Source organism: Tympanuchus pallidicinctus, unplaced genomic scaffold (assembly GCF_026119805.1).
Source record: "Tympanuchus pallidicinctus isolate F22 unplaced genomic scaffold, pur_lepc_1.0 scaffold10, whole genome shotgun sequence".
In the NCBI taxonomy this organism is placed as follows: Eukaryota; Metazoa; Chordata; class Aves; order Galliformes; family Phasianidae; genus Tympanuchus; species Tympanuchus pallidicinctus.
In genome coordinates, this window is record NW_026294619.1 from 1,005,544 (window position 1) to 1,021,367 (window position 15,824).

The window sequence follows — 15,824 nt, forward strand, 5'->3', positions numbered from 1 at the left end:
ATACTATTTCACTGACATCACTGATAAGTTTAAATAGAATTTTTTTTTTTTTTTTTTTTAAAGTCACTTACAATTAATTTACTTTATGTCCCTGAAAGGAAGTCGGATGACTTTCTAGAATGAGGTATTCTGTCATATTACACTTGATAGGTATTATAATTACTGATAAAAAATAGAAACTGAATCTTCAGTGATAGTAAAAAGCATCAACATGCAATCAAAAGTATCAGTGTATTGCAAAATTGTTGAAAGCATTTCATAAAACAGTATGCTTAGCACACTTCTAGTAATGCCAGTTTTCTTACTAAACAGAATGTGAATGGTGCAGCAGCCAATGGACCACTTCAAAAGGATGTGACTTGCTGTTACTGGGAGGGAAAGGTTTAGTGGAACCTTTGGGGGATTGTAGGTTCCCTCTTCTGCCTGCCAGTGGCCCTACTGTTGGAAGACGTAGGGGAGAAGGAAAAGTAGAAGCAGAAAAGAATTCAGTGGTGTCATGACCAATTTATTTAGTAGTGTTGATACTGCAGCAATATCTGCATATAAGAATTGCAGAAAAGTTCAGTACTACATAGGATGAAGAAAAACACAAAGAAATTGAAATTATTTGTGGCAGTGATGTATTTTCCACGATGAGTTATAATGCGACAACAGTACTTACCATATTTGTGTAGTGCATAAAGTAAAATAGATGAGAGCTATGATAATCAATAACTAACAGGGAGGAAAAAGTGCTGACTGCAAAAATGAAAACTGCCTTTAAGCACAGGAATTTTTAAACACCTCAGAGCTCTATAAATCTGCTTTAGTACAATGCTCTACAAACAGTCATTAATCAATCCAAGTTCAAACTGAAATGTATAGGTTTACTATGTATTTTCAATTACTTCTTATAACTAATTGCTCAAAGATTGCACTTTATCTTATTTTATATGACGCCTACAACATAATTAGACATATGGGCTCACCAGCCTATGGCTTCATCTTTGGTGACTCCAAAGTACTGTAACATCCTCTTAGAGGCCAGGTCTACACTACAGATGCCAATGTCTGCGACTGCCATGCATGGGAAGATTTAAAATACCTTTGCCAACCAGGTAAAATTTGAGCCCAGTATTTTCTTCGGCATTGTTTCAAAGTATAATTTTGTTATAATTACAAGAAGCTCATTGAGATAGTGTTTAGGTATGTGAAATCAGTCTAGTTCTACTCACAATCTAAGACAATGACTGCATGATCCCTCAAGAAACAGCACTTTCTGTTAAAATGTCACTATTGTCAAGTTTTTGTCCCTTTTCCTCTGCAAAACATTACTATTCATCTAGTAAAAATAGATCATGTGGGCACTTGTCTGCTTTAGTGAAAAGACATTTGGACAGTGAAAAACCAAGATAGAAAGCTATTTAAGCTTTATTTAAAAGCTCTATATTTAAGCTAAAGTACTTATGTAGAAAAGGACAGCACAAAATGCTCCATATTTCACCTGTATCTGTTTTGGTGGGACAGCCTCTGGCAATGGGAGATAATTTCTGCTACAGACCTAACGACACAGCTGGAAGAGGGTAACAGTCAGTGAACACAATTGTTTTCCAGAGGCCATCTGACCATGCTTTACTCTATGTCTTGTGGATCAATGTAGGTAAATGGTATCCTTATATCAAACTCAAGGAGATGCTAGAGGGCATCAAGACAGTCTATGGGACAGCAGCTCTGTTTCAGTCAAGAACATAATCTTGGAACTCTCTATGTTAAATGAGGATGTTTTTTACTGGGTCTTGCACATGTAGATTCTGTTTTGTGATCCCCCACAGTTATAAGAAGGCAAAATAGAAAACTATTTTTCAACTTCTGTTGTCATAAAGAAAATGGAAAAAATTCTAGCAACTTGCAGCGAGCAACAAAGGTATTTGCAACAACTTGCTTTTAAAGTTAGACACACTAAGTGATTTAATATCCCTTATTCTATCTCCTTTAATAATAATCAAAACTGGGGAGTACTGGTTCCAGTTATAAAGAATGCCATTCTGTTTTACAGACACCAAAGTAAAATCAGCTTACTCTAAGTTTTAAGCACAATGCATTGCTGTAACTGGTCCACTGAGTCTCTGCACTCAGGCAGTTCATGATTTGCAGACTGTTTTTTCAAATATTAAAGCTAGAATTTTGTTATATAAATGGATCAGATCATGGGCTATAATTTTACAGTAAACAGTGGCTAGGAATTGTGCAATTTTATACAGTCTTTATTATCAATAAATAAATAAATATGTGCAAAGCCTGAACTCACTCAGTTTCAGAGTTGATAAGTAGCAGCAATGAGGGTTTGAAACTTCACAATAACTCTACGTAGGCTGCTGTGAACGACTGCTTTCTTATAGCAAAGCACTGGACCCATACAGGTGAGGGGACAACTATAAAGGCTCACTGAGGTTCAGCATACCAAATCCCTAGGCAGCACAGAGCTCAAGAGCAGGGCTGGTTAGTAACAACAGTAACACACAGGGGTTGTTCTAATTCTAAACAGTCAGATGAAGGCAGCAGTTCTGGGCAGTGACTTGGACAAGGATCACGCTAAATTTACTTTCACACCTGGTGAGAAATTCACAGATAGCCAGCACAACAGCAACTGCCACCCACCTTCTGTGGTGACTGGGAGGGAAATCTCCATGCAGGCTGCAGACTGTGCTTTTCTAAAGGGGGGCCTCCCGGGCCCTCGGCGGTTTGCTTTTGAGACGTCCGCGCTGGAAAGTCGTTTTCCTGAACTGCAGCTCTGGGATGTTGGGCTTGTACAGTGACCATTCACGTGATCTGGAAAGCGAACGCAAAACGTGCTAGGTAAAGCGTCAGGTCCCAAAATTCAGAATGGAGGAGATGTAAGTTCTGGTATTTGAGAATGAGTTAAATGAAATCTGTTGAGGATGACTATTTGTTTTATCAATCCAGAGCACAGATGTAAGAACAAGTCACTACGTCTTTAAGGTATATTTTGAAATAAAGTGAGGGACGTACAACTGGTACACGTTCTTATAGCTGCAGCTCCCACGGAGTTTTGACGACCTGTGAGCACAGGCAGTTTATCCAGATATGGCTGATAACACTATCCTCAATGTTGTATCTCCTAATACAGACCAAATAAATTTGAAAACTGTCTTTCCTTTTTGCTCTCACAAAGAACTGAAAGATAGACCTACACAAATTGCCCACCTGACTGGAAGCTGCAATGAAACAGGTATCTACCTGCCACTATTTGTGATAATTATGGAATTAGCTGTAATAATGCTAAGTTATTCTTTATATCCCATGTAGATTTATCTTACTGCTCGAGGAAACTGACTGCTGAAAGACGTGTTTATCTGCTACAGATCTAAAGATGTGAGTCTGAGACCCTGGAAACCTGCTGGAGGCCATGGTCAATCAGTACGTTGCCATCTGTTGGGGACAAGAAAAAACATGGATGCTTGAAATGCTTCCCTATGTTCATCTGTTCTTCATCACTAACAACAGGTCTTTGAAACAGAGCAATCCACTAAGCAGGGCTCACATCATGGGGTAGAGCAGTTTGGATGGGATCAATGGACTTCAACATACTCATGATACTTTTCTTCCACTCATGTTGACTAGAGCAAGATGAGGTGAAGAATTACTGAAAGCAATTTTCTCCTCAGTATATGAAAGGATACTTACAAATTTGATTAAACAGCAGGTCATGAACATAACAAATTCAGATTTATGCAAGCACACCTTACATTCAAAACAATGGAAGCTCAATAATACAGGTAAGGACAAGCTTGAAGTTTCTGCCTCCCTCTTAAATGTCAGATTATTTATATCTCAGAACCACTCTTTCAGATTCAGTATATTAGTATATTCAGTACATCATCATTCTCATCAGTTGTATTGCATTCAAGAAAAAGATGAATTTTAATACACCAAGATAAATTTATTTCTTTGTTCCCATGCCATGATAACTCACAATGAAAAGCTGTCTCAACGTTCAGACAATAAAACAGATTCTATACTGAATATAGCATATGGTGTGCTATTACGTACAAGTTCTAACGTGCAAATCATGTCCTTTATATGTGAAAGCATTTTGGGCTTGATGAACAAAACAGGAAAGAATTGTTCAGAATTACATTTTGGAAAGTAATTTAGTATCTATTCTGAGACTGAGTATATATAATGAAAGGGCTCTGTAGGAGACAACTTCCACGATTCCTATCATGTTTCTTAATACATAGCTATTAACCGAGCTAGCAGCACATATCAAATTGACGTGGATAATTCATTCAACTTTCAGTTAGGGAATTTTCCAAAATATACTGGAGCTATTCATATATTTCAGTAGAAAGTCCTCTGAGACCGGGGCTTTGTTCAAGGGCACAGGCTGACTGTTCAACCTCAGCAACAGATACATTCTCATCCTGCTGCTTCCTTTCTTCAAAATTCAGTTTTTTCTTCAAAATTCAGTGTGAAAGAGTTTCAGCATGATATCTAATTATCTCCAGGGGGATCAGAGGAAGCAGTGAGGAACGCAACACAGCAAAAAAGAATCATATTCTATAGAAACATCAACAACATTTGTGAGTTCCTTTTCCTGAACGCTGTACTGAATAGGCACAATTCATCTGTTCCCCTATTCACCATGTCAAATTTTGAGAGAAATTCTGCTGCTTTTCTTGGTACGCTCGCTTATATCAATTTACCTTCACAGGCCAGTTAAACAAAAAAAGCAATAGGGTCTGGGCAAACAAAATCTTTTTGGTTGTCTTTCTGAATAAGAAAAGTCAGTTTCTGTCAGAGAACAGATCAGCTGCATGCTTCAAGTACTGAAGTTGGTGAAATGTTAGTGAATGCCACAACAATGAGCAGAAGAGGGAGGCCAGTGATCAGAGGCACACTTTTTTGTATTTTAACAGTTTTGTTTTTCTGATTATATATTATTTTTCATATGTACATAACAAGGAGCAATACAACTCTGCAAATCTTAGTAAAAGAACCAAGACATTGAATAAAGTAATATAGATCTGTTGAGAAGCCGAGGAGAATCAAGCAGATAAAGATCACTCAGAATTCTGTCTGTGCATTCTTATGATGGTAAAAACTTTATGAAATAAAGCATTTGTGAATAAAAGTTATGTACTATTTGAGAAAAGATTCCTTACCATATGGTCGGGAAAAAAAAAAAACAAAAACGAGAAATGAGAAGAAAAACAACAGAAATTTCCTATAGGGAACCTAGTAAGAGTGACTGTGAAGTTGCCTTTGCCAAAATAACTGCAATGATTTCCTAGACCTTTGAGACCAGAACAACCTTTGCCAGACATCTTCCTATCACCCAAAAGAACAGAAAGAGGCTGCTTGTAAAGACCTGGCATTTTTCCAGCTTTGCTTGATGTGTAAGAAAAAAAAAAAAACATTGCAACTTTTTATATGCTGACTTACGCTTCTGTCATCTGCTCACTCTGTCTTTTCTCCTATCAGACATATTGATACTGGGCACCAGTTAATGTTGGAGGTATTGAAATGCAGATTGAAAAAGTGGTAAAGGGATCACTCTGTGCTTTTAATGCGATAGTGCAACAACTCTTAAATCTCTCTTATTCTGTAGAAGGCATAGAATAGTTGCCTGTTAAGAAAGCAGTGCCCCCAAAGCTCTCTTCTTTCCTCTACCCTTTTCCACAACTGCATTTGCTATCTCTTCGGGCAGCATTGTCGTGTCCATACATGAACCAAGTCGAGATTTCACTGAATGTGAGCATATCTCGTGAGATCAAAGGAATTTGGATTACACTATCTAGTGCTCCTGGATTCCAAGATTACGTACTGGAGTTAGCAATGTGCTACACCTGGGCATTGTGCTTGAAGCAGTCTCTGTGCTGTGTAACAGCAATTCCACTCTTCCTTTTCTCCTGTTTGTGTTCAATGAACTAAAAAGCCAGCACTCAGGAAAAACTATTCTGTTCCTTCATTTAAACAAGTAAGGCTCATGCAAACCACTGAATTAATTACATATTATCCTACACAACAACGCATTAGTTACTGTGAACTTGAACTACTGAGAGATGCAATATGTAACATGACAGAGCAAACTTGCTGAACAGCCTCAGATTTAATCTGATTCTTCTGAAGAGTATTACACAAACCAGGAATGTATCATATATACAAGAATGTGTGAATTTTGGTTGTAACACATATGTTAGGTTGTAACACACATACCCTACACAACCTGACTTGTCATACAACTAGTTTTAAGTACTTGGAGACTGCTGCAAAAAAGAAAAGGGACCAGCAAACTACCAAAGAATAGCTGAATAAAAAGAAACAAATCCATTTGTTAAAACCAAACGTACTAAAAATGTAAGAAAGAAGAAATGCATATTTGTACGTGTTGTCTTGAAAGTTGTGTTACACTGGACTTGACAAAAACAAAAAATGCTAAAAAAAAAAAAGATCATTGCTTCTCAGTTCTAACAAAGGGATGAATTCACACAGAAAAGCTATCTGAAAAACAGTCCTTACTAATGATTTGAGGGAGGTTCCAACTTCCTATGTTGAAAGGAAGAAATAAGAGAACAGGCAAGAGGAGCAGAGAGAGCTGCTTTAATAGAGAGCAGAAAGAACTTGAACAGTAAGAAAGTCCCAGAGCATGTCCTCATTGAGTCAATCTATGCTGTTAAATGGAAGATAAATCCATTTCTTTCTACTCGGCAGTTTTGTGTTATCAACAAATGAGATATTAGGTAATGACTATGTGTGACTACCAGCTTTTATTGTTATACAGCAAAGAGATACACCCTTAGCACGTGAAAGAAGGGAAGGTGGAGCTCTGTCAGTCAAATGAGAGAGGAGTGGTGAGCCCTAGTAGATGTTGATATAGATGATCTGTCAACAGACATGCCTATTTGCCATTATGCCTTAATTTACATCAGTTGTTACATACTGTTATTATAGTATACTGCTTGTGTAAAACCCTCTCACTGTAATGAACTCCTATCGTGCACTTGGATCCCAGATTTCACTATTTTTTCAGAAAGCAGCAAGAAGAGGATTTATCTTTCAGAGAACAACAGTTTCAGCCATTTCACAATATTTTACATATGCCACTCACAGAGCTTCCTCCACAATGAATATTTTTGCCTGTGGTTATGAACAAGGAAACCAGAATACAAAATGAACAATATCCAAATGAGGAATGCTGAGAATATATTACCGTTTGGCATAACATCACCTACACATTAACTTACCTCAGTAACCAAACCCAGCAATTCAAATCTAAAAATCCTTGAAAACTGTGAAAATTTTGAACTACTTGGATCTAACTCTATTCCTCAGATTCTTCTGCTGAATTTCTAGTGATCACAAAACATTACACTACTGTCTCAAAGAGTATATGGCACTCTGTGTAACTAAGCAATGACATAACAGAAATTGTTATGTTTTGTGCAACAACACAGGAAAACACAGACAGGAAAACTGATTTTATTCTGAAACAATCAAAAAACATTCATCCAGAGTTGCACAGAAGACAACATTGAAACATACAAGTAGAGTGGATGAACCGTGTGACCACCCAGGATACCAACACCTGAGCATCCTCTACTAAGAGCACTGCACCTGCATTTTCAAGACAGAAAAATCCATTTTTAACTCAATTCTCTGTATCGGTTTCTGAAAATGAAATGTTTTCATTTCATTTCTGAAAATGAAATGTTTTCAAAGAAGTAGGGCTGGAAATACTTTTTTTTCAACTTAAACATGATAGGAATAAACTGCAGGCCTTCTAAACAAAACTCCGCATTTCCATTTGAAAAGAATACATACATTGTAAGAATTACAAAAAAAAAAATTTGGTTGTAGCCTCTCCTAACCAGATTCTCCAGAATAGTTATGTCTTGTTGATTTTCATAGTCTTGTCTCCTCCAGATTTTCAAAAATTATCTTTCTTTTCAACTAGAGGTAAGAATGTTTGAAATAACTGAGTTAGCACCACTGTGCTTATTTGTAGTGCTGCTTCAAAGCTGGCTTTCTTAACTAATTATTGAAACCACAGAAGACAGAGTATCAACAAACTCAGTTCTGTTTATCCATGCAAAGAAACATTACAGACCTCCTTCAGATACAATTTTTACCTCAAAATACCAAAATGTCTGCAAAGTTATTTAATCCTCAGAACTTTTTGTTGACTTCAGCCTTAACTTGCACACACGAAGTTCTATATGTAATTGCACAACTAGCTCTGAAAAAAACTGAAGGAGATTGTGTTTCACTTTGCCACATTATTAACAAGTAATGCATCTGTTATTCATAATTATTTGTGGTGAAATTTTTTCTCTAAAGTTTTCAAAGTTCATTATATATGTATGTTTAAATCTGGAAGCATTTAAAGTCAGCACACAGCCACTTTCTGCAAACCACAAAGCACAAGCCAATTATGCTGTAATAGCTGACAGAGTTAACCTGCTGATTGGCTTATTTTTTTTTTTTTCCCCCCCCTTAAAGTTATATGAACAGGTAGACTACTAATGTATCAGTTAACACAGGTTCTCTTTTAAAAGTGGTTGGCCATACACTTTCTCTTATTTAAATTAGGAAGAAACTGGTGCTGTCGTACATTCAACCTTTTCTGTAAAAGTAGAAGCTGTTAGTCTGATTCATTAAGTTTTTCCATCTTAACAGGGATCAAACATGCAGCAAAAAAAGGGCAAACCACATCCTTGACTGTATCAGTGAGAGCACAGCCAACAGCTCAAGGGATGTAATCTTAGTCCTTCCCCTCTACCTGGCATTTGTCAGGCTGTTTCTCAAGTACTGTAAAAAGTTTTGATCTCCCTACTACAAGAAATATATTGACATAAAGGAGTGATTTTAGCAGAGGTCCACCAAACTGGTAAGGAACTTGGCACGCATGCTATAAGAGGAGAAGCTGAGAACTATATAGCTATATATATTTTTTAATATATATATATATATATATATATATATATATATATATATATATATATGTTTTTTTTCCCCAGTCTTAAGTGTAGATGACTCAAAGGAAATCTTAGAGCTGTCTGCAACTACCTGATCTGAGCACACAGAGAAGATGGAGCCAAACTCCTCCGAGACATGTACAGTCATAAGACACAATATGGAGCACAGGAAATTCTGGTCACGTATTAGGAAAATTTTTTTCCCCTGCATGAGTGGTCAAATGCTGGAAGAGCTTACAGAACCTCTGTACTTGGAGGCATTCAAGACACTGTTAGACACAGCCCTGACCTAGCTTGTCTAAACAGACCTGCTTTGAGCAGGTGATGGTGATGGCGTAGAAGTCCTTCACAAACATTCTTATGCATGATTCTAACTATAAGCAGAATTAAGATGATCTCTCAAATTAGCTAGTATTTTCAGACCAAAAAGCAAACAGAAATTACACTGCAATTCTGGAAAAAAACATATGCCGGACAGTCCATAAGTTCCTTTGCATGTAAAAACACATATAATTCTCAGTGTATACTGCTAAGTAATTCAAACAAAGCATTGTTAAAGCTAGATGTCTATATTGCTTTTTCTAAAAACGTCAGGTCAAGGAGGAAAGCAACTTTTATGATTTCGAGCTTTCACAAATATCTTTCAACACTGCTAACAAAATTACAGCTCCAGAGATATTACTAGAGAATGCTCCACTACAAATCAACCAGTTCATCCAGTGAGACAGTAAGCAAAAACAAATTAAAAGCTACAAAGCTTTGCCACTGAATGCATGATGTTTGTCCTGCTGTCTGAAGCAGAATAAGAAGTAGTGACTAGAAAGCAATGCCTACTACAACTCCAATAATGCCTGCAGTAAACTACCTTGAAAGGGTAAAGCAGGAAATACTGTAGCCCTACTGCTCATCCCTAAAATAAAAATGAGGCCTTCTTCATGCTATCTGGGTAGTGTTTCATAGAATGAGTAGCATCCAGAAAGCAACACTTTCAATGAGTTAAGTACAAAGACAACAAATGATGGATACTGTCATATTATATGCATTATATGCATAACGCATCTCAAGAAAAATCTCAAGATCTCAAGAAAAATCAGATCCCACAAGCCTGGTACACGCATAAAATAGAATACAGAGTTAAAAACAAATCTCCCCTGTCTGACTCCTACAATTGCGTTTTATGAATTGAGCTTATATTAAAGCGTTTGAGTCTCTGCATCAGAAGACATTTCTCAAATCCTTGAAAAATGTGAGCTTATTTGGTACTTTGTCTAGTTTTTCACTTCAGTATAAAATGGGATACATTATCTTTGAGTTATGTTAAGAATTCATTTACTACTTATAAATGTCTGCAAAAAGCATAGGAAATTATATCGATCTTTTGAAGATCACAGCTTAAAAAGAAGAAAGAAAAACGGCTGCCTCTATTTGCATTTTCTTTTCTTCTTTGGCTAATAAAGTGTAGGTGACAGCAAAAACAGTGAGACCATCTCCTACAGTGAGGCCATCTGTTATAGAAATTGAATAAAAATTGGCAGATACTGAGTTCCTACATTTTCAGTTGGTGTTTGTGTTTAACTCCCTGTGATCACCTGGAAATTTTAATGTCTTTTAAGGAAATGAGCAGAAATACTTCTTAAGAGAAAAAATATTGTATGATGACCAAAGTGGCTGGTGAGGCAAAGTTAAAAAACTTTCACATAAAAGCAGGTGTATGTGTTTGCCTCAGATTTCAGAACGCTCAAGGAGGGAAGGTTTAGATTGGATGTCAGGGGGAAGTTCTTTGCAGAGAGGGTGGTGAGGTGCTGGAACAGGATGCCCAGACAGGTTGTGGATGCTCTGTCCCCTGGAGGTGTTCAAGATCAGGTTGGAGGAGGCCCTGAGCAACCTGCCCTAGAATCAGAACTGGAGGTTGATAGCCATGCCTATGGCAGGGGGGTTGGAACTTGATGATCCTTGGGGTCCCTTCCAACCCAAGTCATTCTATGATGCCAACTTTGATTCTGATTAACAAGACACCGTCACTCACAGGATCACACATTATTCCTTTAAATTCTTGCAAACAACTCCCTGAGCAATTGCCAGCAGTGGTAGCACCTCCGCACAAAACAGATTTAACCTTTTCTATTTTAATTCAACGCATAGTGAAAGCAAGGACACTACACAAGCCAGACCCCTAAGAAGGGAGCAGAACTGTAAGCTGCCAGATGATAATGTATTTCCCAATTAACTGCAGTCAGTGCAGAGAGCAGGTGATGTATATCAGTACTCTACAAAAACCTGCAAGCCAGAGCAGATAGAATGGATGCACAATCCATCTTACCATTTGAAAGTGGTGACTTGAGTACCTGAAGTACAAGCATAGGCCAGACAGCCTTGTTATCCCCAGAACATTAAGATTATGGTGCAGACTCTGGCCAGCAGTGGATAAATAATCCCTAAGAGCTCTACTAGCACAGCTAGGACATTTCGCTGAGAAATAAATGAAATGCAGACATTATTCATCACCTTTTCCAGGAACTCTAATTTAAATTTAGCTCCCTACATGAAAATAAATAAATAAATGCATAAAGTTTTCCAGCCAGTTGTAAACTAAGCTATCTACAGCGCAGTTTTAATGACTACAATATTTTACAGCAATCTTCTGCCCTTCTAAGGTAGTAAAGAAGCAGAACAGAAATAAGCTTTTTTTTTTTTTTCTTTAAATCTTTCTTCAGCTGAGTAACTGCCAGTTTATGCATTGAATGCTGCTTCCACAGGTGTATAATCAAAGAACACTGGGATGTTACAATCACAAAATAAACAAGAGAGTTAGGCAAAGCAGACCATGATAACAAAAGAGAATAAATAGAAGGCTTACCCCTATCCTGGGCTCACACACAAAACTCCAGCAGAGCAGATCTCCAGAAGAGATCCGCCCCTACTCGTAGCCAGCTCTTAAATAGGTCTAGGAGGACCTAGCCTGGCTCCACCCCTTCTGGCAGCACAGGTGAATTGCCTTCACCTGCGCTCATCTGGCTGCCTCACTGCTCGCCTCAGGTGATCAGAGGTTCAGGCCGTGACTCAGCAGCTCCCATACACACAGGGTTCATTCTTAGCAATCTATTACCCAGTAACGGCAGTAGTAACAACAAACAAACAGCAAACATAGCACTTAGGTGAAAATTTGGTAATACCTCTTGGCCTGTGAGAGTATTTTTTTTCCAACATCAGCAGAATGTTGAAATTGACCTTCTTATGCTTATTTTCAATTTAAGTTGAACTTGTTCAACATTATTCAAAAATAATGAGTGCAGGTAATTAGAGGAATGGTAGAAACAGGACTATTTTGAAATCACAGATACAAACATTCACACTTTTGTCTTGGTTTCAGTTGGGATAGAGTTAAGTTTCTTTCTGGTAGCTGGCATGGTGCTGTGTATTTGATTTAGGATGAATGTCACGTTTTAGCTGTTGGGCAGTACTTACACTAAGTCAAAGACTTTATAGCTTCTGGTATTGCCCTGCCACCAAAGGGAATGGGGTGCACAAGGAGACAGGAGAGGACACAATCAGTACATCTGACCCAAACTGACCACAGGGATGTCCTATACCATATGATGCCATGCTAAGCAATAGAGCTGTGAGGAGCTGAGCAGGGTTTTTTTCTATTTCCTTCTAATTTTTTTTTTTTTTTAATAAAAATGCCTTCGGTTTTTTAATATAATCTGGACAATGCTTATAATATTATCCAGTAGGATTGTAAGAAAACTGTAGGTAAGGTATTTTATTTCCTCTGACATGTGAAAGTTGTCTCAAGATATTGTACAGAATAAAATATTAATATCCATTTCTATAATAAAAGCCACTTTTTTTAAAGGTCTGTAGCTGCCTGCATTATTCTTTTTTACCTTTTTGAAGTATTAGTTTTATAATTTTCCACTCCATTTTTTTGAATATTTTCCTACAACCCCAGTTGCTCAAATATCATTGTTAATGATGGAGCAAATTACTTCAACTAATTCAATCTGTACACTGTGATCTGCACAATCTGGACTGAATTTCCCAATGATTTTGCAGCCTTTATTTATTTAATCTTTGTCAGGAGCTATTAGTAATTTTCTATGTTCCTCAGTCATTTATAATGTTGAAGGCATATTTATTCCCCTGACTTTTGTCTTGAGGAATAGTGGTACACTGGTTTATACATGCACAAGATTCCCAGTGACAGAAATTAAGTTCAGTTGCATTATGCAAGAATATGACTCAACTTCAGTTTCTATCGCTAAAGAGACATTCGGGGTAACAAGGCATGGCTACACATTCATTTTTCAGTCATCTCACATGAGAAACTTCTCATGAGAGCAAAACTAGAAAGGACTCCTTGACACTGAGAATATGAAAAATAATTGTAAAAATGTTTGCATGAATCATACATTCTACCCCAAACGCCAGGAAGGATTTTCCTTATATACATATTTAAGAGGGCATAAACTGCCCCAAATGTTTTTTTAAGGTTATGCAAGATCTTAAATTTTCATTTCATGTTTCCTGGGGTGAAATTTCTGCTTTCATTTACAATGCATTTCCAGTGAAATATTAAAAAAGAACTGCGAAAAATATTATAACTAACAGTGCACTTAATTGTTGACTAAGGTAAGTCACGAGGAGAGGTCTGAGACACAAATGACTGGTTTCTGATTTACTTCTCCAAAGCTCAAAAACCATAAAACATTTATGTTCAACTGCCTTATTACTGTTGTGGTACAGAATCTGTACATCAAATGAAGAAAACGGACTAGCGCATGCAGTAGCTGTTATAGGCAGAGGTAAATGTGGCTGACAATCAGTTATAATGGTTCACGTGTCAAAAGTTCAGGAGCCACTTTGTCAAAAAATACTACACACATGGTGTGCAACAATTAGCAAAATATATCTAGATGAAATAAATGAATATTAAACAACCGAAATGCTGAGAGCTGCCAACAGAACTGTATGGGTTAATAGGTGTTTTTTAGAAAGCCTTTTCAGACACAGCCTCCAAGGTTATTGTGTTATCTATGGATCAGTTGGTAAAATGCCTTGCCAATGAATGTAAGGAAGTTTAAAGCTGTTGGCTTTCGCCTACCGTACCAAGATCAGTCTTAAGATCTGTTGGCAGACTTAACTTTCTTGATCCTTTAACTGAAACAACAGAAAAAGGAGAAAGGCAGTTGTTAATAATTAACAAAGAAAAAGGAGCGAGGGAAAACAACACGCCACCTTCTGGTTAACATGCTGAACGTTTGTAGCATATATATTTTTAAATCAGCACATAAAAGCAGAATAATGGTTTAAATATTTTCATGTACACCATTCAGAAAAAACAAATGTAACCAGACAAAAAAGTCCTGGCAAATATTACTCCAACTCTCAATAAATGAATGGTGCTATACATAGCTTTGGCTGTGTGCTGCAATATCTTACCTTGAGATGACAGGAATGATAAAAAAAAAAAACAAAAACAATCACAAATGAGACTGAGGCAGATATTGCAAATGCTGGTTATACAGCATATCACAAATATTTAAACATCTGGAAACCAATTTATTTAAGAGGGCGCAATGAAATTACGAGTTCTGATGAGATCATACTCAAGGTATCAATTGAAAAATAGAGGGCATATTGTAGTGGTAATGGAGACAAAACACAATATTTTATAGACTACAGAAAAGAAGACATTGAACAGAAACAAAATACAGCAGCTTCAGGATAAAATGTAGTGTTATTCAGACATCAAAATATTGCACTGAGCTTGCTGAAGATTTAATTATCTGTTGCGTTTTGAATACAAAACTATTATTTTGCTTCTGTTCAAAAATGTTTTCATTTCCTTAGACACGAGCACATCTTAGAACAATGAACACCAGAGAACTGAAATGAAGCATGTCTTGTAGCAGTCAAAAACTATTAAATTTGTTTAAAAAATGCCTTAAGAAATCTTTTATTATTTACTCAGAAGACTTCATTTCCAATATTTTCTTTTATTCTTTTATTTTGTCTTCATGCAGTTTTATTCACATTGTTTTCTGGCTTTTGCCTCTGATAGAGTCTGTCACTGGTAGAGAACAACGAAGTATTTGTTAGCTAATTATTCTCCTTCTAAAAAAAAAGTCCTACATAGTTAAGTGTGATAGTGATAGGAACACTGGGACATATGAATGTAAGGAACAAGTCCTTTATAATTTCTATTTAATAAGCTTTTAGGTCAGAAGGATGCCCAGAACAACTGTTTACCATTTCAAGTCAAAGAGCCCATGAAAGAATCTTACAATGTCATACACTACAGAACCTGCAATTTGGCAGATGAAAATATCATATCTCGCCTGTGATTTTTTTGTTTGTCTCCCGGAAAAGAGTTGAGGAGCCTTTCTGACTCCTGAGCAACCTTTTGATATCAACAGAAGCAGCACAACCCTTATGTCAATCCATTTCTGGGTATCACTAGCTGGATGCTTTAAAGCAAAGTGAGGAGATCTCTTCAGATCAATCCAACATAAAAATATACATTCCTAATATCACATTGGTGAAAATTCTCTAATTTTGATACCAAGTGTTTGGATTGTGTATCCATTTTAGGCACTAACACAAAAGCCAACCAAATTTTCAGAAAGAGACTTTTAAAAGCATTCCATTCATCTGGAGAGCTGTCATATACTTTCACACTGAGAACAGAGGCTACTTCTTCACAAAACCAGTGCCTTGCTATACAGGAAAAAAACGCACTTGCAATATAATCACCTTTTGTTTTCAGGAAGTGACAACATCTTGCCCAAGCAGCCTCTCCGAAAAGGATTTCTAATTCCTAAGGAAGGTTGTAGGGACCACACT

At 37.0% G+C, this 15,824-nt stretch overlaps 1 protein-coding gene across 11 annotated transcripts in view; it reads right to left on the minus strand.

Moving 5' to 3' along the window:
- The window catches only part of STXBP5L (syntaxin binding protein 5L), a 177,215-nt gene that overhangs the window by 22,011 nt on the left and 139,380 nt on the right, over nt 1-15,824 (minus strand). For 5 of the 11 annotated variants that reach the window (XM_052665999.1, XM_052666011.1, XM_052666006.1 and 2 more), the window contains one exon: nt 2,638-2,808. The exons of 4 other annotated variants lie outside the window; for them this stretch is intronic. In XM_052665999.1, the coding sequence (XP_052521959.1) occupies nt 2,638-2,808 (171 nt within the window). Of the gene's footprint in view, nt 1-2,637; nt 2,809-14,087; nt 14,139-15,824 lie in introns of all 11 variants that reach the window. 2 more of the 11 variants (XM_052666002.1, XM_052666075.1) reach the window with 1 other exon arrangement.